Source organism: Branchiostoma belcheri, unplaced genomic scaffold (assembly GCF_001625305.1).
Source record: "Branchiostoma belcheri isolate BF01 breed outbred unplaced genomic scaffold, Haploidv18h27 scaffold51, whole genome shotgun sequence".
In the NCBI taxonomy this organism is placed as follows: domain Eukaryota; kingdom Metazoa; phylum Chordata; class Leptocardii; order Amphioxiformes; family Branchiostomatidae; genus Branchiostoma; species Branchiostoma belcheri.
In genome coordinates, this window is record NW_017804143.1 from 314,815 (window position 1) to 341,491 (window position 26,677).

At 40.7% G+C, this 26,677-nt stretch overlaps 3 protein-coding genes across 3 annotated transcripts; 2 read left to right on the plus strand and 1 right to left on the minus strand.

Annotated features, from left to right (window-relative positions):
* The first annotated feature begins 1,282 nt into the window (after window positions 1-1,282).
* LOC109480497 (zinc finger protein 239-like) lies at window positions 1,283-2,799 on the plus strand. The gene has a single exon (XM_019782702.1). The coding sequence runs from the start codon at window positions 1,403-1,405 to the stop codon at window positions 2,582-2,584; it is 1,182 nt and encodes a 393-aa protein (XP_019638261.1). The 5' UTR covers window positions 1,283-1,402; the 3' UTR covers window positions 2,585-2,799.
* Window positions 2,800-6,773: 3,974 nt separating this feature from the next.
* LOC109480490 (gastrula zinc finger protein XlCGF57.1-like) lies at window positions 6,774-9,447 on the plus strand. Its single transcript, XM_019782690.1, has 2 exons — window positions 6,774-6,868; window positions 7,443-9,447. Exon 2 carries the CDS (start codon window positions 7,445-7,447, stop codon window positions 9,194-9,196), a length of 1,752 nt encoding a protein of 583 aa, XP_019638249.1. The 5' UTR covers window positions 6,774-6,868; window positions 7,443-7,444; the 3' UTR covers window positions 9,197-9,447.
* Window positions 9,448-23,399: 13,952 nt separating this feature from the next.
* On the minus strand, window positions 23,400-26,477 carry LOC109480488 (gastrula zinc finger protein XlCGF57.1-like). Its single transcript, XM_019782688.1, has 2 exons — window positions 26,370-26,477; window positions 23,400-25,400 (listed from the first exon to the last, which is right to left on the minus strand). Exon 2 carries the CDS (start codon window positions 25,396-25,398, stop codon window positions 23,596-23,598), a length of 1,803 nt encoding a protein of 600 aa, XP_019638247.1. The 5' UTR covers window positions 25,399-25,400; window positions 26,370-26,477; the 3' UTR covers window positions 23,400-23,595.
* Between the last annotated feature and the right edge of the window lie 200 nt (window positions 26,478-26,677).

A 26,677-nucleotide genomic window follows, 5' to 3' on the forward strand; every position in this document is an offset into this window, starting at 1 on the left:
GGGACAGTATATGATATACAGGCGTGGTATAAATTTTGTATTAAACAGCTGTCAACTTTGTGACATACACATAGCTATGCCGCTAGAGACGATAGGGAATCGCGAATAACATTATGTTATATCCTCTAGGTACAAGTCAGTCCTAGCTCGTGTTAGCCTGGTTACCAAACCTATTATAGCTCCCGAGTCCTACATCCTCTCCGCAAATAGGATGTAGGACTCGGGAGCTATAATAGGTTTGGTAACCAGGCTAAGCTCGTGTGTCAAAACGAAGGAAGAAATCGTCCACATTCGAGTCACGTCGCAGGAAGTGGCGTAATTTCCGGTGCATTATTTTCGTATAGGATGGTCGGCGAAACACAATGAGCTATATCGGACTTTTTGTAAAATTTTGCGTGTTTTTATTGGAGGAAAGAAAGAATATATTTTTGTCACGTCGCATAGAGAAACTGACAGGAAATGGGGTCTGAAGAACTGGCTGATTCATCTTGAAGCATTCCAGGTCATAACTTGGGTTTGGTTTTGCCTTTGGGGAGTGTAAAAATAAAGAAGCTACAGTACGTACTACTGTATAGTATAAACTATAATGGGAAAGTGATACAGACTGGTGATGGTGATTTGTTTTGTATATTATACTATGTGTGAGATATTTGAAATTTTGTTATACTTATTTTGTTATACTTTTTATAGAAAAACCAGGTGGTGCACTATGTTGACAGAAATAATTTCTTCTGTAAAATCTGCACCCTGTTCTTTAAATAGTTTAATTATTTTTTAACAATTGTTTAAATAGTTTAATTATTTTTTAATTTTATCTTTTATTTTTTATAAATTTTTAACCTAAGCTATGTTATGGATCGTTTTTTGTTAATGTATCTATTTGCCTCTTTTTTTAGGAATGGACGAGCTTTGTTCAAAACAAACTGCAAACAAGATGCACATAAAACAGGAGGATACTGGATACAAGGAACATGAAGTGCTAGGTGAGGAAGCATACAGCATAAAGCTACCAACTGGTATCATGACACACATCAAAGAGGAGAAGACAGAAGACACAGAATGGCAACAGGACAAGGAAGAAGATGTGCTATGCCAGGAGGCATACGGTAGAACAGAACCAACTGGCCATGGTTATCCTTGTAACAAGCCACACATCAAAGAGGAGAACATAGGAGACACGGGATGGCAGCCAGGCAAACAAGAGGACATGCTACACCAGCAAGCGTACAGTGAGAATCAGAAAACGCACCTACCAACCTGGCATCCAGTGAGTGACAGTTCCAACAGTGGAGAGCAGACTGTGACAGATACCTGTGGTATAAACTGCATCGGATCTGACACAGAGAAAGAAGTCTTGCCACAGACAACTGTGCAGAGCAGCACAGTACAAGGTGACAGCCATATGGCAGAACATACATTCATTTGCTGGAAGTGCGGCTACCGAGCAGCAGAAAGGAGTCTCATGTACAAACATATGACTCAACATACAGGTGAAAATGCCTACAAATGTGACCAGTGTGACTACTCTGCTGAACAGAAATCTGAAGTAGACCAACACGTCGTGGAAAACCACACCAGTGACAAACCCTACATGTGCGGGGACTGTGGATACAGGACTGCCTTCAGTGCTGCGATGTTGTCCTGTCATGCTGCATCTGGACTTAAGAGAAAACACACAGGTGAGAAAGTTACTGAGGAGCAGCTTTCTTTTAAGTGTGACCACTGTGACTTCTGTGCTCCAGGTAGGCGTGATCGTGACCAACATGTGATGATTAAACACACCGGTGAGAAACCCTACATGTGTGGGGAGTGCGGATATAGAACGGCTGTTAAGTCCCACCTATCCAGACACATGAAAATACATACGGGTGAAAAACCCTACAAATGTGACCAGTGTGACTACTCTGCTGCACAGAAATACCAAGTAGACCAGCACGTGACAAGAAAACACACAGGTGAGAAACCCTACGTGTGTGAAGACTGTGGGTACAGGACTGCTCAAAGCTCCAACTTATACCTTCATAGGAGAAAACACACAGGTGAAAAACCTTACAAATGTGACCAGTGTGACTATTCTGCTGCCCGAAAACATCATTTAGACCAGCACTTAGCTAAACATACTGGTGAGAAACCCTACATGTGTTCAGTGTGTGGATTGAGAATGGCTGATAGTGGCAACCTATCTCGACATATGAAAACACATACAGGTGAAAAACCCTACAAATGTGACCAGTGCGACTATTCAGCAGCAAAGAAACGGCTTTTAGATGAACACGTCATGACAAAACACACCGGTGAGAAACCCTATATTTGTGTAGAGTGTGGATACAGAACAGCTGGTAGCGCTGCCTTTTCAAGACACAAGAGAACACACACTGGAGAAAAACCCTACATGTGTGAGGAGTGTGGATTCAGGACGGCTACAAGTTGGAACCTCTCCCAACATAAGAAAACACATACAGGTGAAAGGCCCTACAAATGTGACCAGTGCGACTATTCTGCTGCACAGAAAGGCAATTTAGACCAACACGTCATTGCAAAACACATAACTGTGAAACCCTATATGAGTGTGGACTTCAGATAGATGGATAATACCCATTTATGGATAGATACACAAGTTAGGCGTATTAGGTTGTTTGGTGCAATATAGCCAGGTAACCAGCTGAAAAATAATAGGAATCATGAGAAACCTTACAGTTGTGACTGATTTGACTATTCTGCTCCACAAAAATAGATTCCTGCCTTCATAGGTTGAACATTTGCTCACAATCCATTTGAAGTCCTGTAAGAAAAGTGTGGTAATTGTGATTTTAATTTTGATTATTTGGGAAAAAATTTAACTCACACTTGCTATAATTTTAAATAAGATTGAAAATTAAAATGTGAATATATTTCAATTTATTTTATTATAGGAATCTATCATATACACAAGTGAACGTGGATGTACAAAGATTTCATGTTGAATACAATTCAACCACTGAAGTGACTCTTATTCTTAGATGAATATTTACAGGTATTTGAAAATATTTTCAAATAGTAGCTCTGGGTTATTGTCCTCAATAAAAACGTTATTAATCTGATCCTACAGTCTGCCTCTGTATATTTTTTGAAATGTCACTTCTGGACACTGGTAGCTTTTGTTTTTATTACCCATCGATGCATGGCCGGCACTTAGATATAATAACTATGTAATTTCCTTTATTGCAAGTTTATAATAGTACATTCATTCAAGTATATAATAACTATCTTTAATCTTAATCTTTATTGCAAGTTCATGGCAAGGGCAATGCATAACGGGCACAGAATGTATTGAAGAATGGTATCAAACCAAGTGCTAACATAAATCCACGAACGTAAAGCGTTGTGCGGCGTTCTGAGGTTTCACGCACACTCAAGGTAGCAGAACACAGTTTTCGCCCTATGGGGATTTCTATAGTTAAGGACCCCAAGATGACTCACTTCGACGCGGTAAAAATTATAGCAGGGTGCACTTCACAAATACGGAAATCGAATATGTTTGAGAAGAAGGTACAAACTACAACTACCACAGCACGAAAACAGATATTTAAGCAAACTTTCCGCAATATGTAAAGAGGTATTAAAGCTGGAAAAATATTTAAGTTGACTTTACGCTTCGTAAAGGTTGCTGAAAGGTAAATTCCGCCTTTCCGTCACCTTTCAGTGGGCTTAAATACGACGTAAATATATACAGACATTTAAGCAAACTTTCCGCAATGCGTAAATAAGTATTAAAGGTAGGAAAATATTTCAGTTGACTTTACGACTTCGTAAAGGCCACTGAAAGACAAAGTCCACCTTTCCGCCACCTTTCAGCGCGCTTAAATACGACGTAAATATATAAAGACATTTAAGCAAACTTTCCGCATATGTAAAGAAGTATTAAAGGTGGGAAATATTTCAGTTGACTTTACGACTTCGTAAAGGCCTCTGAAAGGCAAATGTTTCGTTTCGTAGCCTTTTTTAACGTCTAAACATGTTCCAAATGGCAAATAGATAAACGAGTTTATCGCCCAGCCGGCTTCGCACTTTCATTTTGCTTTATTTGTGAAGCATGACAAAACTTACATTGCTTTTATGTCCTTCGCGTGAACTTACAAAGTATCCATATGCAGACACCCAATGAGGAACGTGTCATGTGATAGGGCGGTACCCAATGGGATACAAGACAGCGAGGTTCAAATCTACCGGACTCAACTCATTTTTATGGCGTCTATTTCGAAGACACGTCGACCCTCCTTCTAATTGAGACATTATGACTGAAGTTGAGAATCTCATGGAGCGAGGAAAGGCAAGAAATTTTCGAATTCTTTAGAATATGTTGAAATTGGTGGAGGCCCAGTCGCAAAGGATCAAGGGGCTTCTAAGCAGCGGCAATGACAACACGACTCTCGGCCCGGCTCGGCCCGTCTGACAACAGCCAGGAGGACGGAGGAGAAAGCTTTCACAAAACGCCGTATACGAGGGAGCTGATCAAATATATGTTTGGAGATACAAGTAGTCAATTCCTTGTATTGGTGAGCTTAGTTTAGAAAAGTATTATTATGAACTGTTTTCATTATACGTAATCTGCAGCTGGGGAGGGATACGTAATAATGTGACAATATAGTATGAGCTAACATCTTGTTCTAAAACATTTTATTAGGAATCATTGTATTTTGTATGTTTTACTCAATAAGTTGTTCTCAGATCATATCTGTTTCTGTCATCATATTCACATATACCGACGTAAGTTAAGGTTATGCACAGCCGATTCAAATGTTCGGAAAGGCAACTTAAAGCTTAAAATTGTCCGTAAACAGTGATTAAAGGAATAGTTTACAAAGCCTTTAAGGTGCGTAAAGGCACTGTTAAAGTGCAAATACGTATCTTTCCAGTACTACGGAAAGGGCACGTAAAGACAATGTTTACGAGGGACTTAAAGGCAGCTAAAAGACCTCTTAAATTTTAAGTAAACGCATGCTTTCCGACCAAAAAAGGTCTGTAAACAATACTTAAAGGAATAGTTTACAAGCCTTTACGGACATGAAAGGTGCGTAAAGGCACCGCTAAAGTAGTGCAAATACGTATATTTCCAGTAGTACGGAAAGGGCACGTAAAGACAATGTTTACGAGGGACCTTAAAGGCAGCTGAAAGACCTCTTAAATTTTAAGTAAACGCATGCTTTCCGACCAAAATAGGTCCGTAAACGATACTTAAAGGAATAATTTACAAAGCCTTTACGGACATAAAAGGTGCGTAAAGGCACCGCTAAAGTAGTGCAAATACGTATCTTTCCAGTACTACGGAAAGGGCACGTAAAGACAATGTTTACGTACACGGAAAGGTGCCGGAAAGGTGCGTAAAGATGGAAATTACGCCGCCTTTAAGCACGATTTAAGCATGCTTAAATATGGTTTTTCGTGCCGTGTACAAATTTAGCCCAGTTGTAAGCTACTGACACACACCATCCTGAGTTTCCGCTACATTTTGATACATTTCGCGTAATGTCATAAGATTCGTTTCTTGGTATGAGAAACTGTATGAATGTGGCTACCACATGCAATATAATAAGTGGTATGATACCATTCAAGTATATACAAAAAGAGGAATTTAATACAAGGTTCTGACCATTCAAAAATCGTCAAATTTGAAGTCAATCGGTTTCGAACTCTTGCGTTCGATCCATGGAACCAAGGCAGCGCGTTCCATTTTTCGCGCCGCCAACAATGTTGCAACTTTCAACCGCTGTTTGCGAAAGTTCATGAAAAGAAGGAATCAAGTTTTTTCATTACAAACAGACTTTACGAAACCCATTCCAAGTCAGACTTATATAATGAAGACGCTAGAGAAAGTGGGATTCATGTGCAACTATACCAATGTCAGCACATATGCCCGATGTTTGTATATTTACAGTAACAGGTCATAGTGTCCGATTTCTCCTTCAAAAATTAGGTCATGAAAAATCAACCTGTTCTTGCCCTGTATTTGTTCATGCCCAAATTCCTTCTCTTCTGTTTTCATCCGTAAAGTGGGTATCGTTTTGAAGCTTACTATTTGGTCGATATTCTTTCACTTTCATTTTTGTTGTATATAACTTTTAACAGAACATTTTTAGAGAAACTGTAAAGAAATTACACTTTTTCTCAATGTCGAGCTGAAATACACATTGTGCAACTTCAAAACTAAGTACACAGGTGTCAAGCCAACATAACTATATTTCAGCCATATCTGACATTACAGGTGTATTGGTTAGAACTAGTTGGAAAAGTTTGCGATTCGAACAAACATCGTCGAGAATTCGACTGAATGAGCCCAACTTACTATCGGTTACTATATTGTAACAACTACAGGATCCCAAAAGAAACAACACACGATAGATGAGGGAGGGTCTATACTTTATTAAACAATACACCAAATCGACGATGAAATAGGGCAAACGGGTTTGCCCCTCAAAAAACTAAAGGGTACCTATCTCGAGTGGAATCATCTCCATCAAACACGGTCAACTTTGAAACCTCGTTTCTCCAACAAACACCACCGGTAATGTACATCTACGACCTTGAGCGTGACGCCGGCCCTTCTTACATCTCACATTAACGTATGACAAGGAAACATTTACGCAAAGCGAAGTTACAAGCGAAACAGTAAACAGTAGCAAACTCTCGCGGATTCTCGCGGATCACATTACCTTGGAAAAGAAGCGCGAGATTTAAACGAGATCTCAGAGAGAGCTGCGCAGAACCGATGCGCATAGCGGTCTGCGGTTCGACTGGTCATCGTTATCGTCCTCTACTTCTTCCGAATTTTGACGCTATTTTAACGCTATTCCAGAACTTGTGTCCATCCGTAACTGCCCCACAGCGTCAGGTAAGACCTTTGATTGTTTTTAGATCGCTAATTGACGTGTGCTTGTTAAGCGGTTTATTGGAATTTAGAAGTGTATTTTATGTCGGCACAAATATAATATTTTTGATGGGGAGGGGGGCGCTCCCAGTAGTGTATATATTTGTAACAGCTGAGAATGTGTAACGTTACGTGTGTCGATCAGTAACATCAAATTAATAAAAAAAAAACGATGAGGACATTGTTGCTTTGTCCTCTATGCGTAGAGATCGAGTGATTTATTAAAAGATAATAATACAGGAGGAAACCTTCCACATTCTAGTCACGTCGCTGGGAAACCGACAGGGAGTGTGGTCAAAGATCGCGGACTCGGTGATTTCCGTGATGTGTTAAGAACCGAGTTTGTGTTGTGTTATGAGCCGGAGTTATAATGGAAGGGTCTATTTATTTATGGGCGTGCGTGTGTGTATATTTGTGTGCATGTGCGTGTGTCTGTGCCTGTGTTTTGCGTGTCTGGATATATATCCTGTGTATGTGTGTGTGTCTGCACCTAAAAATTTATCTACTGTATTTCTAATATTTTCTGCCTCTATTTCAGAGATGGCTGAGTTCACATGTGGGCCTCCCGATAATGAGCTCTACATGGAACAAACTGTTAACAAGATAAACATTAAAGAGGAAGAAAACACGGGATGGCAACAGGGCAAGGAAAAGCAACACCCGGGCCCGTACGGCATAGAGCAACCATCAGGTTGTCTTGGGAACATAACACACATCAAACAGGAGAAGACAGACGACACGGAATGGCAACAGGACAAGGAAGAAGACGTGCTAAACCAAGAGGCGTACGGTATAAGACTACCAACTGGATATCTTGGGAACGTAACGCACATCAAACAGGAGAAGACAGACGACACGGAATGGCAACAGGACAAGGAAGAAGACGTGCTACGCCAAGAGGCGTACGGCGTGAGACTACCAACTGGATATCTTGGGAACGTAACGCACATCAAAGAGGAGCCGACAGACGACGTTCAATGGCCGCAGAGCGAGCAAGAAGGAGAGCTAGGCCAGGAAACGTACAGTGAAGACCAGGAAACATTTGGCATAAACCTCCCGACCCATTATTCCTGGAGCGACATTGGGGAGCAGACAGCATACACGGGATGGCAGCAGGACGAGGAAAACAACTTTGGAGACGACGAAACGTGCGGGGTAAATTGTACCGGGTCTTACGACGAAGAAGCCTTGTCACAGACTGAAACTGGACACACCAGCACAGTAGAAGAAGGCAGCCGTGTGCCAACACATACCTACATTTGCTGGAAGTGCGGTTACCGAGCGACTCAAAGGTATCGCTTGTTGAAACACATGAGGACACATACGGGCGAGAAACCCTACAAATGTGACCAGTGTGACTATGCTGCAGCTCTAAAATACAACCTGGACCAACATGTCATGACTAAACACACGGCGGACCGTGAGAAACCTTACACGTGTGGCGAGTGCGACTACAGAACGGCTTTCAAGTGTAGCCTTTTCCAACACATGAAAACGCACTCAGGCGAAAAACCCTACAAATGTGACCAGTGCGACTATACTGCTGCACAGAAAGGCCATTTAGACAAACACGTCATGACAAAACACACCGGTGAAAAGCCCTATGTGTGCAGGGAGTGCGGATATAGAACGGCTGTTAAGTATCACCTAACCCGGCACGTGAAAACACATGCAGGGGAGAAACCCTACAAGTGTGACCAGTGTGACTATGCTGCCAGTAGGAAATCTCAAGTAGACCAGCACTCTATGGCAAAACACACTAGTGAGAAACCGTACGTTTGTGAGGACTGTGGATACAGAACAACTTCAAGTCAGAACCTAACCCTCCATAGGAGAAAACATACAGGCGAGAAACCCTACAAATGCGAGCTCTGTGACTATTTAGCTGCGCGGAAACAACATTTAAACCAACACATGGCAAAGCATACTGGTGAGAAACCTTTTATGTGTGGGGAATGCGGGTACACGGCCGCTCACAGGGGCAAGTTATCCAGGCACATGAAAATACACACAGGTGACAAACCCTATAAGTGTGACCAGTGTGACTATGCTGCTGCAAGGAAATCTCAAATACACCAACACGTCATGATAAAACACACAGGTGAAAAACCCTACATGTGTGAGGACTGCGGATACATGACTGCCATAAGTTCAAACCTAGCCCTTCATAGGAGAAAACATACCGGTGAGAAACCTTACAAATGTGACCAGTGTGACTATTCTGCTCCAAGAAAACATCATTTAGACCAGCATATTGCTAATAAACACTCTATTGAAAAACGTAACAAGTGACAAGTGGCAAGTTTATAGGGGCAAGCTATCCCGACATAGAGAAAAAACACCGGGGCTAGAAACAAAATAGATGTGACTGTATGTATTAGTATATAACTTAATAAGATTTAGCAAATAGATGTACATTTCAGTAAAATGCCTGTAGGAGAGTAGGTAGTCATTAATATGTATCAAAAATATAATATTATGTGTAATTAATTTTATTGCTCAACATAAGTATGTGTTACAACAACGTATACATATGTAAATACAATTGTAATCTACAAAAGACCATATAGTACCAGATAAAACTATATGTGTATATTTTTTATTGTAATTTTTTTGTAATGTCTATGCGCTGTCTTATATTTCAATGCATGAACATTCACAATCCATTGGTCGCATTTTATCTGCCATGTAGGCTTTGTTAACTCCAGTTTTTATATTGAATTAGTAGGCAAGTGGAGTAGATCAAGACTTCAACTGCAATGTACAATGTACTGCAGTAAGACTCTGAAGCATTACTGGACAAATATACATCACTTGTCAATAGAGGTTTACATTTTGGGTCAAAATAACAAATACACAGGCCCTAGGCCATTTCGTTTCAATTTCTATAATTAGTGGTAAAAAACATGTTTTCTCACTTAGATTTTTCAAGTGAACAAAAATTTATGTCAAAATCCTGATGTTGTCATTACCATATAATGCCATTCTGTAGCTGAGGTAAAAGTAAAATATGATCGAATTAATGACTAGATAAATTTACAACATAATTCAGATTTCTGCTTGATCAACAAAGTCGAGACGTCAACGCATCTGCTTTTTGAGAAATGACTTCTTCAGGCATTATACAAGGATTCTCTAACAAAAAGTCAAATTGAATTAAACATGAATATAATACTTTGCGAGTCTTAACAGTAAAAAAAACAATGGAAAATGCAAGATAAAATGGAAAAAAATGAAAGATAGTATTGTATACCACTTAACCCATACTGATTTGATGTTAACAATCTCACGGATCGACTTCACAAGAAAGCTGAGATTCCAAACCTCCGTATAATAATGTTCACAACGACCACTGACAATTCCAGACATTACATTAACAGCAATGTTACCAGTAACGAACGCCGTAAAAGATGAAATGTAAAAGATATCATAATTATAATGACATCAGTGAACCATGAAACTTCAACATTAACAACACCGTAATTTAGGAAATTGCATCACCGGAATAAATCCATAATGTTACAACATCTATTAACAAGTTCAAACATCACAGTACAGAATTTAAAAATGGATGCGGTACATATATGGTCCATTTCAAATATAGATTCAAGCTGGTGCACCTTGATTTTTTTTCGGGGCCTGCCCACCCCCATTTCCGTAGAAGTTGGCGACTCCGCACAGGCTCAATCATACTGTGGACGATACCATAATCACACACCACCAAGTTGTGCGGGGGTGTTAAATTATTGTATATCATATCTTATTTCAGTTTTTTTCAATTACAAGATTTTATTTCATATCCAGTTTCAAGTTGCTTTCCCTGGGGGCAAAATGCAACGCTGCGAATGTTTGGAAATGATGCGTTCTGTGTATTGCGAATCGTGATCACAGAAACGAGTGCAGAAAAAAACTCAATGCAAAATGTCACTTATTTGGGCTTACAATGCACAAGTCACTACATAACCGCTACCTTGATCTTTATTTCTATATTTCTTCACTCTTTATTTTTCACACTGGTGTTAATGTTACTTACTTCTTGAAAATAAAATGTTCCGAAATAAAACAAAATGCTCATTGGAACTGCTTCGAACAAGTTTGAAGTTGATTGCCTAACTTGTTTCCACCATTGACTTGACTTTCTCATTTTTTCCTTTCCTCTCTTTCCCATTTCATTCCTTCTTTGTTTCTTTCTTTTCCTCATTTCTTTCATTTTCTTCATTATACTGGGGTTACTTCTTCAAAATTACATGTTCCGAAATGAAACGAAATGCAAATTTGGGTTGCTTCGGACAAGGTTTAAAGTTGTCCGCCTTGTCTTCAGATTGGGGCTCCGGTGTACCGCAGGTCTGGTTATTGATACTTTCAAGCACAGCTGTCTTGCCCACTGCAAAAGTTTCCAGGCGTTTAGGGCTGGCACAACGGGGAACATCAACGTCAGTAAACGGTTTAGAAAACGGGTGGCTGAAATTTCCATTTCGTTTAAAGATCTTTAGTTCCAGTTCTGCCAGCCACGTCATATTGCAATCACATTGGATCGGGTTGTCTTCAATGTACATTTCCTGTACCCACCACGGTGGACCCGGAGAGGCCAAGCCCAGGTCCGCCGCCGAAAACACGGCTAGCTTGTTACGGGCAAGAACGACAACTTGGACGTTTTTCAGTCCTTTTTCGGTGGCCAAGTTTAGCCTTACCGTCGATAAGTGGTTAAACGATAAATCAATCCTTTTAAGTTTTTTCAGGTGTTTCAAAGACTCCCAGTGAAATGTCGTAATGATGTTGCCACTTAGATCTAGTTCGCGAACGAAACGGAAAGCGTCAGAGAAGCCAGGGACAGTTTGGATACGGTTTTGCTGAAGGTGTACCTTGTTTCCCAGACGTTTGAAACCAGAAAAACTGGTCGGAAAAATGGTTATGTTGGAATTGGGGCAGTCGATATCATACATGCCGTATTTTAGCTTATAGCAGCTGGACGGAATACTGGTACTTGCTACAAGTTGCATGAGAACAAAACAGTTTAAATATGCTACTATCATTGTCACAACAAGACAGCAACTTTTTTGTAGTTTTTACAGCGAAAATCTGGTAACATTACTAGAAATCTATATCTGTAGACCACGTCTTTACAGAATTAGAAGGAAAACACGTGGGTTTCAAAATTGCTGTCTGCTACTCCAAAATCTTTACATGCTTGCAGTCAACAGATGGAGTGATGCAAATATATTTCTAATGCATCTAAAGACTACAGACCCAGAGTTTTTCTAGATGCTCAGATGAATTGATTAGTTTCAGATGACTCCAGTTAGTTGGGATGTCAGCCGTTCCATTTCCCCGTCAATAAACCTGCAGGTCAAAATAGTGCACGATAGACTTTGGTATCTACACCTATATTAAAGTCATCCTATTTCAGGGCGCCAAGAAATATTTTGGAAGAAGAAATCAGTAATATTTTTGCGTTTATTGTCATTTTTAGCATTATGGGATAGGGTAGATTCAACTTACTATATCAATCTAAAAAATGACAAGTGTCTTTGAAAATCAAATTCTATTGGTTACATGTACTATTCATATTTAGCCATTTTTTCTTCTTTTTTTCTGTAACTTTCCTAGCCTGGGTACCATCCTGGTTAGTTTACGTCCGCTCCTACAGTCGCTACCACCAACAAGTAGCGACTGTAGGAGCGGACGTAAACTAACCAGGATGGTACCCAGGCTATAACTTTCCTTAGTGGGTGTAGCAAAAGAAATCCCTATATACTAGAATATGAGAAGACCCTGACCACTGAGCATCCTTGAACTCAAGAAAATCTGTTAAAGCCGAAGAGTGTACTTTGTAAGTTTACAAGGTAGGTTATACATAAATGTTGAAAAAATGAAAAGATTATTAGAGATCAACTCCATGACAAAAATGAAACAGTACGTACCGTAGAACACACTCTGATGCCGAGTAAAGAAACAACACTCCCACGGTGAGGTGACGAGCAGCCGTGAATCTGCATGCAGCAAACGGAAATAAACAATCTCCCGGCGCAGATCCGCCAGCTTTTATTGTCTACATCCTCCGGGCGTAACCTGGCATCCAGCCGGCTCCGAGGGACCAAACAGATCAGTCACCAAGGCAAATATGCATCCATGGCAGCCCTGGAAACGTCTGGTGACGAGATTATCATCACGTGGCTCGTCATGGCTCATCTTGCATTGTACGCCCAGCCCTACACATTACTAAGACTAATTTTCTAGTCGGAAAGGTTATATAGGATGAAAAAATACCAAAGCGTATGTCGTATCTCCCCAGACGTAAATTGTGCCATCTCCCACACTGATTTGATTTTACAACTGACATCCATCGATCACCAAAAATGATGTAAGCGCCAAAGTAAATGATTGAGAAAAATCTAGATAGTTTTTAGATTATCATTACACATTGGTTATGACGCCATAACCTTACCAGTGGTGATCGCATCTCATAAACAGTTCAATTCTGCCCCCCCCATAAATAACCTGGTGTTTTTTTTTTTTATTTATTTCACAAGTAAGACAAAGTACAGGACAAAGTGATAGCGCACTCAAGTTACAATACTTATTTTGACGCTACCACTTAATAAATGAAATACAAGGAAATAAGGGATAACAAAATGTGAAATGGTATAATAAAGTAAAAAGATGTTTAAATCCCATAAACACCTCGACCAATCAGAATCGACGGAAATCGCCGCCAGTGTGAGTTGTAGCGCTAGGGACATTTTTGTAATGTTTGATTTTGGGCAAAGGAAGGGAACCCATATTGGTATGGATTTCTGTTGTGCCAGTTGCTTATACACGATGTCCAACGCGTCTCCCAAAAAAGTGGATATACATGTAAGTTTTGCACCACCTTCTAAAAACAAGACAACGCAGCTACTGAAAGAAGCATGATCACGGAAAATCACTTTTTATTACGCATACACTGTGTTCATTTCTTGAGCCTGCTTCATCATTAATATATAGGAAAGTAGGCAGTTTAAAATCAATTCTATCCGCGAACTCGCTTCTATGTTGGTGTATATCTGTATCTGTAGAGCCGGTATAACCACCTTTAGGCGTAACACACCAGCTTCGCAGGCACGCGGCTCGGCGGCAGCTGGCTTCATTACACCGATCGGCTTGTCACACCCAACACTCGAACATCTAACTCTAGACATTGTTTAAAGCTATCTAATGACAATGCCCCTACTGTACTTGGGGACAGCGAGTTCCACTCTGCGTGTGTTTCAGTTCAGAGATGGATATTCATAATCTGACGTCGCTGTGGCAGTTGATATTAGAAGTTTCGAGAGATACACGTGCACGTACATGTACACGTGAGTTTCTGGTATGTTCTCATCCAATCTGACCGTCTCTCAGATGAGTCTGTGTGGGAGGACTACGAGACAAGGAATGACACAACGAGGTAAGGCCACACCGCCTTAATTTTATGGATGACATCCTCTGAAGACCCCCAAACTAGTGCGCGCGGGCGAATAAAAAAAAATCCGGCCAAAAATAAAAATGTTACTAAACCACAGGGATGCAAAGCTGGTATTGTGAATTTGTGGCAGTACTTAGCGATGTATAGCAACATGCTGGCTTTTGGCCGAATTTATGAATCGGCACTGTACGTATGTACTAAGTTCTTGAGTCGTGGAGGTTCGGTAGCCTGGGTGCCCGGCTCCGTATTATATTGTCGCTGACTACCATGGACTACCCACGCCGCTAAAGACAGGCCAGAACCTCGGTGGACGTGATCTTTTTTTTTTTTTTGAGAACAGGCGAAAATCAATGCGCGCGTGGATGTCATCCATAGAATTAAGGCGGTGTGGCCTAAGCACGTGTAGGGACCTCCTGCTCATCACCAGTCTCAGGAATGACACAACGAGCTAAGCACGTGTGGTAACCTCCTGCTCATCACCAGTCTCCCCCAGGGCTGCTGGCTGAAATTCTTCGGCATTATAAGCTTCTATCCCCGCCGGACAAGTCTAGCCCACCCCGGTGATTTTTCCTGAGGCTGCAGCTGGTAGAATACGGCTCACTGTATCTTTACGTATGTATAAGATTCTAATTCAGAACTATATTGCAGTTTTTCCTTCTTTGCTCTTTTACCTATGATTGCAACTTAAGTTAATCCTTTGTTAATTGTTGTTTGTTGTTTGAATCATTTTACATGTTTATAGTTCTACATGTTAACAACTGTTTTATTTGATAAAATTTTTCTTGTCATTGTCCGTTATTATTACTATTTGAATTGTCAAAATTGCATTAAGAATCAGCTGTTTAGTTACATCAGGGAGGTCTTCGAACAAGGCATTATGGCTTCTTGCCCATACCCTCGAGCTCGAGTTCTTTTTCTTGTTGTTATTTTTGTAAGGCCACACCAAGTAAATTTTATGGATGACGTCCTTTGGAGACCATAAATCTAATGCGAGAGGGCGAAAAAAAAACAACAAGAAGGGCCCTAAAAAACAAGATGCCTAGATTAGAAATATACTAAGAGACGACAAATGTTAGGACTCACATTGAATGAGGTGACGCAGTGTAACAAGCAAGAAGTCTTTTATTATGACCAAAACAGCAATAAATCAGGTGGAACAGCAGCTGTCGTCCTGTCCTGTTTCTTTCAGCAGGATGGTCCTGTCAATAGACACTTTCTTACCGATTCTCGTTACGAGTTTCACGTCAATCTGACAATTTGCGGCACTGTCGTGATCTTTGGTCATAGTTACAAGAAGCGGAATTTCTTGGGTTTTTTTCTAGGAACAGGCCAAAATCAATGCGCGCGCGGACGTCATCCATAAAATTTACTTGGTGTGGCCTAAGTAACATTTGTGTTAAAACTAAAATTGTCACAACATTATGACTACTACCTATAGTTAATGAATTTCGACTGGCGCCCAAAGCTAAAAAATAAGTATAATGGCAACAAGAGTTCCACGATCTCATACCTTCGCCAAAAGATGTTAACCCTTGCGGGTGACGAATTCTACAATTTTAATCATTGATTTTGTAAATAAGAGCCTCATTTGCATGGATTATATCAGTTGATCATATTCTCCACCCAATGACAGCCTTATCATAACAAAAAGGCTATTATAGCACTTCCTCATAAATTATGCAAATGAGGTCATGATTTGAATAAATTATGTTTAACCTTCACTTGACTTCCAAATGTGGCAAGTATGAAATTCGGGGTGCAGCAGTTACAACTATGGAATTATAAGAATTTGCCATTAATTATGCAAATTAGGTCCTCATTTACATAATCTATATCCTCAGATGTTTTCTCGTTCTCAAGTAGATGTCACAACTGTTTCATAGTTCTATTATCGAACAAATCAGATTTATAGAATTCCCTCATTAATTATGCAAATTAGCTCCTGATTTGCATAATTGTCATCTGATTATGTCAAGCATCACTTCAACTACCTACATACCAAAAATCACGACAATACGTCAACCGGTTCTTGAGTTATCGTCCTTCAAATTTTTTTCAACAAATGCTCCTGCAGTTCCAGAACAAGGCGCTAGGGGACCCAAACTCATGTCACTTCTTCCCTACCCCAAGAGCTATCTACCAACCAAAATTCGTGACCCTAGCATGTCCAGAACATGAGATATCAAAACCGAAAGTTCAGCTGCAGTACCTAGGAAAGCTGCCAGGGGGCCCAAAATCTAATCATTTCTAGGTCTCATGAAGTCCTACCCACCTACCAAGTTTCATTCCAATCCATCCACTGCTTCTCGAGTTATCTTGCTAAACCACACGCACACACACACACAAAACACACACACACACACACACACACACACAGACAAACGCTACTGAAAACATAACCTTCTTGGCGAAGGTAATTAAGTTAAAATCAGAATTATACGTATACCATTTTGTTCATCAGGTCAATTGTTTCAACGACGGCGTTTGCGGTAACGCAGACCGTCGTGGCTTCCCGATCTCTACGGCGCTAAGAGTGTTCTCGCCCGCCAATCCTCCCGCCCAGCGCACGGCAGAGGTTCCAATTATGTCGCCATGAAGACGGCAATAATTGCAGAAACCGGCTGGAAAGATACAGACTGACAGATCAACAAACCGGGACTGGAACACTACAAAGCCAGTCCGTACAGAATAGACATTAGGGAAACAGAACAGCTGAAGTCTCATCACGAGTCGTCTTAAAAACATTATTAATCACCTTTGTGGGTCTTTAGCCTTGATATATATATAGAGAGAGATTAAATATACAGCGATTGGTATGTAAAATTCTGAGATTTCTGAAAAAATCCAATATTTCTAAAAAGCATTGCCGTTAAGTCCTTTCTGAGACGTTGCAGTCTTCAGATGTCCGATATATTAATTCATTAAAACAACGATTTCTAAATTGGTAGTAAGCTCCTCAAAGGTACCTCATCTGAAAAGCTTACTTTATCAGCTTATTGATACATAGAAATATTGGAATAGAGATTTTCAAATTGCAAGTTATATTCTCATGGCCATGGGTAGTTCTTTTAAAGACGCTGCTGCCTTGTGACTGCCATGATTGTGAAGTATTTGAACTGTTTTATTTTCATGCAGCTTGTAGCTAGCGCAAGTGCTAGTGATGCTATTCCACCTAGCTGTTATGTGTCCGATCCAGCTCTGTATCCACACGGGATGGCGGATATCCACTGCCCAAAGTCCAATATAACTATTTTTCCAACTATTTTTCCATCTAGTGTAAAACACCTGGGAAAGGCGGTAGACCTTCCGCAAAACCGAATCCGAACCGTCCCTGGTTTTTCCAGAGTTTTCACCTTCGTCCGCAGACTAAATCTCAGTGAAAACCTCATTACAACATTCAATTGGGAGTCTCTGAAACACCTTAAAAACCTTGGATGGCTTGATTTGTCGTATAACCAGTTATCGACGGTAAGACTTGACCTAGCCGGACTGAAAAACGTCGTAGCGATCGGTCTCGCCTTTAACAAGCTAGCCGTGTTTTCGGCTGCGGACCTGGGCCTGACTGCTTTTGGTTTTATGTGGCTGGACATATTGTTTATACATGGTAATCCCATCCACTGCGATTGCCGTATGGCGTGGCTATCAGAAATGGATTGGAAGATATACAGCTGTTGGCATAAGAAGTGCAATGGCCCTGTGAGGAACCACCCGTTTTATAGAGCGTTCACTGATGTTGGCGTGCCTCGCTGCGGTAGTCCTAAACACCTGAAAAATTTAGAAATAGGCTCGACAGATGTGTATCGCAGGATCAACAACCAGGCCTGCAGTAACAATGGTACACGTGAGCCCGTGCCACACACGTCTGAAAACAAGGCAGGCAACTTCAAACCTTGCCCCAAGCAGTCCAAATTTGCATTTCATTTTGTCTAAATATTTCATTTTGAAGACGTACAATGTAACTTCGGCAAGAAAAATGAAAAAAAAAAGGAAATGAAAAAAAAGCTAAAGAAAAGGTAGGAAATAAGAAAGAGAAAGGAGAAAACTATTTACAGAAAAAACAGCCAATTTTTTTAAATCTAATCTCATGTATGAAAACTTTATTTTCAAGAAGTAACATCAGCATCTGTATCCGTATAGCCGGTATAACCACCCTTCGGCGTAACACTCCAGCTTGGACGGCACGCGGCGCGGCGGCAGCTGGCTAAGAAAAATTGAGGAAATAGTGAAGAGTGGAGTAGAAAATAGAAGCAAAGAGCAAGCGCAAATAGCTGTCAATGTATTTTTTTGTTTGTTTGTTTGGTACATTGTTTTCGCTTGTCTCTGTGTTCCTCTCTAGAAATATCTCCCTTCCTCTATCTCTCTCTCATTCCCCCTCTCTAGATCTCTCTCAATTCTCGGTACCGCTTCATTTCGTGCAACTAATAGAGTCGCAAGGCAGTGTTTGTACAATTGTTTGTCACTTTGCTTAAAAAAACAAAGTACTGTAGTGTGGGAAAGGGAAGATTTCAATGGCTTTATTTTATTACTTTTGTCATCATAATGCTGTACTATGTAAAGTAAGTATATTTGCTCATAATGTAGCTGTTTAACTGAAACTACTGCAAACTGATATATTTGTTTTATTCGATGTTTTCGAATGTAAATTCTTTGTAATCTAGGACCTGTCTATTTGTGAAAAAAATGTAAAGGTCAATATATATATATGTTAATGATTGAGAACAGTAGTGTGATTTGTTACATTTGAAATCCAGCTGCACTCATCTACTAATTCTGTACACAAACTGCAGTGACAAAACCTAACATGTATGCCAAGGTTGTAGACTGATTCCCTATTCCAGTACGTGTAAGAAGTCAGTACAAATTTGAAGAACAAAATGACTGTATACCTAGGAAAAATATTACTGTATACTTATGTATATAACTTTACTGCTGTTTTGCTGCTTGTAGCTTCTTTAAACGGTATCATTAAGATACAGTTTAGTATGTAAGAGTTGTTTTTTATTCACTCCCCCAACACTATACCAACAACGGTGCGTCCCCATGAGTCAGACTAATTCTGCGTGAAACTGTGGTTCACGTCATATCTGCAATCTAATCTTACACCACGTTGCCTTCCACGTGTCGCTTAAGATGACATGTTTTCTGTTGACACATTCCATGCACGTTTTATTTAGAAATGCTGCTCAAAATTAGTTTTTGAATGGCGGAATAGTCCCCCCTTGTGAGATTCATCTTATGTCTGTTACCTTGCCGCACTGCTGTTTACCCTGTGATTCCCAGAATATTCTACTTTATCTAGCTTGTGTCAATTACAATCGCCAGTTCAGCTCTTTTGTTCCAATCACTAAGTTTACCTTTGGACTTCTTGTGACCGTCGTGATTTATTCTGATTTGAGTAATTAGAATGGATGTAGCCATTGCGGTGTCATTTAATAGACTTGTGCTCATTTCATCAAGTATATTTGCTGAATGAAAAGTATAACCAGTGAAGTCAAGCACATATACTATAGCTGATGTAAAAAAACACACAATAAAATCCATAAATCACAAAAACGTCTCAATCTGGAGGCTTTATTAACAATCAAAACTGAATCGTAAATACGTTGCTATGTTTTGTTGCAGCTTGAGATTGCAGTTGTGTTTTAGTATTTATTTCTCGTCTATACATTTTTCCATGTGTTGAAAAAAGGCCCGATCAGCCCAGCCTGGGTACACCATGCTTCTATGACCGGTTTCCATAGTGCCAAGCGCCTATTGGAAGTTCTGGAAATGGAACAGGTTTTCTCGGTTTCAAGCTGTATGGAGTACAAACATTCAGGATGAAGATCCAAATCAGCCTCTGGCAGCGATGGATTGTATAACACATAACAGATTACTATCTCCAAGCAGAGGTTTGGGTTTTGGGTTATTTTTGGCGTGTTTTTAGACTTCTTTGTCGGGGTTTCTTTTTTTGCACTGGACTTTTTTCTTTCACATTGAAATCCCGATAAAAAAGTTTAAAAACACGCCCAAAATAACCAAATCCTCTGCTTGGAGAGTAATAACAGACGTCCTGACTCTTCAATTCTTCCCCATTTCAGATTCCTCATCTCTGTGCTTTCTCTTGAAGTGGCGGTCGACACTGCCTTTGGTTGCAGCACAATAGTCGCACCGGCCGCATTTGTAGGGCTTCTCGCCTGTGTGTTTTCTCATATGTACAGGTAGATCAGCCCTAACAGCCGTACTGTAACCGCACTCCTTACACACGTAGGGTTTCTCACCGGTGTGTTTTATCATAACGTGTTCGTCTAAACGGTTTTTCTGTGCAGCAGAATAGTCGCACTGGTCACACTTGTAGGGTTTTTCACCTGTATGTGTTTTCATGTGCCGGGATAAGTTAGCTGTATAAGCCGTACTGTATCCGCACTTCCCACACATGTAGGCTTTCTCGTCACTATGTTTAGCCATGTGTTGATCTAGATGAGATTTCCGAGCAGCGGTATAGTCACACTGGTTACATTTGTAGAGTTGCTCACCGGTATGTTTTCTTCTATGGTAGGAAAGGAGCGAAACGTCAGTCGTCCTGTATCCGCAGTCCTCGCACATGTAGGGTTTCTCACTTGAGTGTTTTACCATGACGTGTTGGTCTACTTGAGATTTTCGCGCAGCAGAGTAGTCACACTGGTCACACTTGTAGGGTTTCTCACCTGTATGTATTTTCTTGTGTTGGGATAAGTTCCAACTTTTAGCAGTACTGTATCCGCACTCTTCGCAAATGTACGGTTTTTCACCGGTGTGTGTTTTCTTGTGCCTGGATAAGACAGCACTGTGAGCCGTTCTGAATCCGCACTCCCCACACATGTAGGGTTTCTCACCTGTGTGCTTTGTCATGACGTGTTCGTCTAAACGTCCCTTCTTTGCTGCAGAATAGTCACACTGGTCACATTTGTAGGGTTTCTCACCTGTGTGTGTTTTCATGTGTTCCGTTAGGCTAAACTTATGAGCCGTTTTGAACCCACACTCGCCGCACACATATGGTTTCTCGCCGGTATGTTTTCTCATGTGTTTAAATAAGAGATGCTTTTCTGCTGTTCGGTAGCCACATTTCCAGCAAATAAAGGTATGCTTTGCTACAGGCAGACCGCTATCCTGTTCTATACTACTCTGTACAGTTGTCTGAGGCAAGACGTCTTCGTCAGACCCGGTAAAATTTACACCAAACGTTTCGTCGTCTTGAAAGTCCATTTCCTCTTTCTGCTCCCACGTCGTATCTGTTGTCTCATCCGCCATGTTGTTCATCCCTATCTGTCCTGTACGTAAATGTAGATGTGATGACACATCCTCGCTAGACTGGGTACATGTTATCCTACACGTTTCCTCACAGACAACGTTTCGCTGTGATCCCGGGATTACTTTTTCCCTCCCTTCGATGTGCGTATTGTCCCAGGGACATTCAGCTGGCAGGCTTACGTCGTAAGCTTCCTGGTATGCAGAGCCCCCTGCTTTGCTCTGTTGCCATCTGATACCGGTGTTTTCTGTCTCCTCCTCTTTGATGTTTGTCTCGTTCGCACATTGTTCCGGTCGAAGCTTTTTAACAGGAGGTTCACATGTTAACCAATCCATCTCTAAAGTAGAGGCAGATAAAATATAGAAACAGGTCAGTTAGAATATATAGATGTCATAACTCTGTATTATTTGTATTTTGAATTATTTTGTAGGTAAACTATAATATAACTTAGTAGTTAGTAATGATACCTCGTTGATTACTTAGTATCATGCAAAAAGAAGGTTTTGGTTATCAGAATCCACAACATTAATGGTTTCCTAAACAGATTACACATGTCGTGGAAAAGTCCTGTATCTTTCGATCAGTTCCGCGTTGATTATACAAATGAGGTCCATATTTACATATGTACCTGTGTGAATTAATACTCCGAATGAACACAGAGAATGAAATGAATTCCCGTCACTGCACTGTAACATTTTCCCAGGACCATGTATCACCTCAGCCCACCCCTACAGCTTCTTGAGTTTTGCTCAGGTTAGTATATGATGATACACCGTACACAAAGATACACTCCCAAAACTAATAGACTACAGAGTATTCCGTTGACTCTACATATGTCCTGAAATGCTAGGACTAGGAGTTTGTCACACAAAGATAAATCGCCAAGTCTGTGATCTTTCACCCGACTTCCTGTCAGGTTTTTAGTATTGAGACGTGACATGAATGCTGTAATTATTTTGATATTAGAAACACACACGCACTCGCGATAAAAAGCTATTTGAACATCTATTGTTCGCGATTTTTGTATCGTTTCTGACGGTATATTCTACCAATGCAATGTACGAATCGAAAAGTGACAGCTAATACATTGCATGCATGTATTCTCGTGAGTTTACGTGGCCACCCTCCCCATACACATACCACACACATTTCTAATTCATAACACAGCAAGTACGTACTAGGGAGCGTCAACGACAGTCAAAGGTCTTACCTGTCGGTTTATTGTGGTTTAGCTATCTCCAAGGCTTCTGGAATTCCGTACAAGCCGCTTCAGTTATTCGTATATGATACTAGTAGCAAATACGATGACGTCGCCGAAATGGCGAGCGAAGGGTGCAGAGGTGAAAGGTCACACACCTGATACTTCCTTGAGTGTACGAGTCAATCAACATATCGCCTTAGCCCAGCGCGTGCGGCATGTGATTTTGCGTGTATTAAATCGACTGTTTAATTATTTCACCTATTAGGAAAACCGGGTCGGGGGATTTGGCCATCAAAGCCTGTGTTCTTGAGATCCCAGGATTCGTGAATTATCTCAACTTATCTAACGCCATTGATACAAAATCCTCCCGCAAAAAAGAAGTAACCACAAAATGACTGTGGCACCGCCGCATTTATTCATTACTTAGCTATAGGTAAATCCACCAATGAAAAGTATACATACGGTAACGATTCATAGTTTTTCATACCTCTTTTAATGCAGCCTACATGGCCCTACATTGCAAACTTCAAATTTATTCATTCTTCAAATAAAATATATTTTATAAGTTTAGCGTAACACGGGGTGCAGAAGTATATACTATTCCCTGTACCAAATAGTCAAGAGATATACTACGTTTATAAAGCTGCTGAACATTGTATCACAAAACATTGATGAAAATGATCGTGTTTACATTTTCGATACACATGATGCTTCTAGTTTATTTTGATAAGTCATTTGTTAACATTTACTTGCATTCTAAAGGATCGTGTGCATTGTTGCTAGAATAATAAATTTATTTCCGCACACGCTTTTCCACCCGTATGTTTAACCATATGTTGGTCTAAATGATGTTTTCGGGTAGCAGAATAGTCACACTGGTCACATTTGTAAGGTTTCTCACCGGTGTGCTTTACCATGACGTGTTGGTCTACCTGAAATTTCTGTACAGCAGAATAGTCACACTGGTCACATTTGTAGGGTTTTTCTCCTGTATGTGTTTTCATGTGCCGAGAGAGGTTAGCTTGATAGGCCGTACTGTATCCGCACTCCCTACATATGTATGCATCATCACCAGTATGTTTAGCCATGTGTTTCTTCAAATAACGGCCATGTGCAGCGGAATAGTCACACTGGTCACATTTGTAAGGTTTCTCTCCTGTATGTTTTCTCTTGTGTCTTGTCAAGGAAAATCTTTCAGCTGTCCTGTAACCACACTCCTCGCACAGGAAGGGTTTTTCACCGGTGTGCGTTGTCATGACGTGTTGGTTTAAAGCATCTTTCCGTGTGGAAGAATAGTCACACTGGTCACACTTGTAGGGTTTCTCACCTGTATGATTTTTCATGTGTCGGGTTAGGTGAGACCTATTAGCCGTTCTGTATTCGCACTCAGTACACGCGTAGGGTTTTTCACCAGTGTGTTTTGTCATGACGTGTTGGTCTAAATGACTTTTCCGTGCTGCGGAATATTCGCACTGGTCACAGTTAAAGGGTTTCTCACCTGTGTGTTCAACCATAATGTGCCGGTCAACCTGGCCTTTTTGGGTTGCAGAGTAGTCGCACTGGTCACACTTGTAGGGTTTTTCGCCTGTATGTGTTTTCATGTGCCGGGATAAGTTAGCTGTATAAGCCGTACTGTATCCGCACTTCCCACACATGAAGGCTTTCTCGTCACTGTGTTTAGCCATATGTTGATCTAGATGAGATTTTCGAGCAGCAGAATAGTCACATTGGTCACATTTGTAGAGTTCTTCTCCGGTGTGTTTTTTCCTGTGGTAGGAAAGGAGGGAAACGTCAGTCGTCCTGTATCCGCAGTCCTTGCACATGTAAGGTTTCTCACCGGTGTGTTTAACCATGACGTGCTGGTCTAAACGGTCTTTCCGTGCTGCAGCATAGTCGCATTGGTCACACTTGTGCGGTTTCTCACCTGTATGTGTTTTCATGTGCTGGGATAGGTTAGGCCTATGAGCCGTTCTGAATCCGCACTCCCCACATACGTACGGTTTCTCACCGGTATGTGTTCTCATGTGTTTAAACAAGAGGTGTCTTTCTGCTGTTCGGTAGCCGCACTTCCAGCAAATGAATGCATGGGCTGCCCAGTTGTTGCCATCTTGTACTATACTGCTCTGTACAGATGTCTGTGGCAAGAACTCATCGTTAGACCAGGTACAGTTTATACCACACGTTTCCTTCTCTGGAAAGTCATTTTTCTCGTTCCGCTGATGTCCCATGTCTACTGTCTGGTTCCAACTGTTACTAGTATACACCTCGTTATTCCCAGGATACCAAGTTGGTAGGGTTACACTGAACGTTCCCTGTCCCTTGCTATACGTTTCCTGGCGTAGCACGTGGTCTTCTTCGCCCTGCCCCCACCCCGTGTCGTCTGACTCCTCTTTTATGTGCGTCTTGTTTGAAAGACAATCAGTTGGTAGTTTTTCATCGTACGTCTCCAGACATAGTGTGTCTTCTTCTTTGTCCTGTTGCCATCCCGTGTCTCCTGTGTCCTCCTCTTTGGTATGTGTCTCACTCGCAGTTTGCTCCATGACAACATTTATTACGGAAGCCACACATGTGAACTCGTCCATCTCTGAAATAGATGAAAATATAGGAAATACATAAATGATCAGGCGTAGAGGCTAATTTTTCTCTATTAGGAAATACTGAATAGGCGCGGACCTTACCTATAAAATGTGTTCTGTAAATTCAATATAGTTCAAATACCACGATACTTGTGTTAATTAAACACGTAGACAGAGATCTTCAGTGCGTTTGATCATGCCCATTCAAAAAGTCATGAAAATAGACATGGGAAGCCATGTCATTTGAAACAATTTCACCTTGATTATACAAACAGTGAGCGACTGTGTGTGTGTGTGTGTGTGTGTGTGTGTGTGTGTGTGTGTGTGTGTGTGTGTGTGTGTGTGTGAGTAAACAATGTTTACATTATATATGCACAGGAATCAGTTTTACCAGTATGCTTTAATCGACGTACATGCATTTGGAACAGCAGCACGCAAATATAGGTAAAGCCATTATGACTCTAGAAACTCTACGCATTATCCCTACACTGAAATTATTATTGAATCAGATATAATCCGTAACATATATCTATTTTTATGGAGGTTTGCTTGTTAATACTCAGAGAGCTCGAGGCACTGGAATATTCCAATGACCTCAGCCATGACCTGGAATACTAGGAGCTTGGCTTGTCAGAAAGATGAATCACGTAGTCTGCAATTCTCGACCCCACTTCCTGCCATGCCAGTTTCCCAGTTCTGCGACGTGACTAAAATGTGAAACTTTTCTTTCCAATACTTTTCATAAATGAACACAGATATCCACATAAAAATTGCCTCCTAAGATCTACCTCTAGAGGATACAGCATATTGATAAATTGTTTCTTACGGTAGCTGTTACATAATACATGCATATTTAACGTTGACGAGTATATAGCTACACTGCCCCCCCCCCTCTGCATAAATTTACGAACCCATATACCAATTTATCGCTAAACAAACACAGGATAGGAAGCGTATACGATAATAAAAGTTCTTACCTAACGGTTTACGGTGGTTAATGATCCTCTCCACTTCTGGGATTCCGTAAAATCGCGTCAGTTTGGAAGAGATTATCAAAGACGATGACGCCAACCAAAAAAAAAAGATGGCGGTGGTAAAGGGGCAAAGGTCACGAACCTGATACTCACTTGAGTGTTGGTCTATCACAGATTGTCGTATAACGCTTTTGGCTCGGCACTAAGTGCGATATATGGGTCTTACCTGTGGTATCGTGTGGAATAATCACTTAATGTGAATGCTGAATATGTAATATATATATAAGTTTTAGCATTAAACAAAGATTTAT

What these genes read in the sequence shown, in the direction of transcription:
- LOC109480488 (XM_019782688.1), bottom strand. Translation starts at nt 25,398, where the DNA reads ATGGACGAGTTCACATGTGTGGCTTCCGTAATAAATGTTGTCATGGAG.
- LOC109480497 (XM_019782702.1), top strand. Translation starts at nt 1,403, where the DNA reads ATGGCAGAACATACATTCATTTGCTGGAAGTGCGGCTACCGAGCAGCA.
- LOC109480490 (XM_019782690.1), top strand. Translation starts at nt 7,445, where the DNA reads ATGGCTGAGTTCACATGTGGGCCTCCCGATAATGAGCTCTACATGGAA.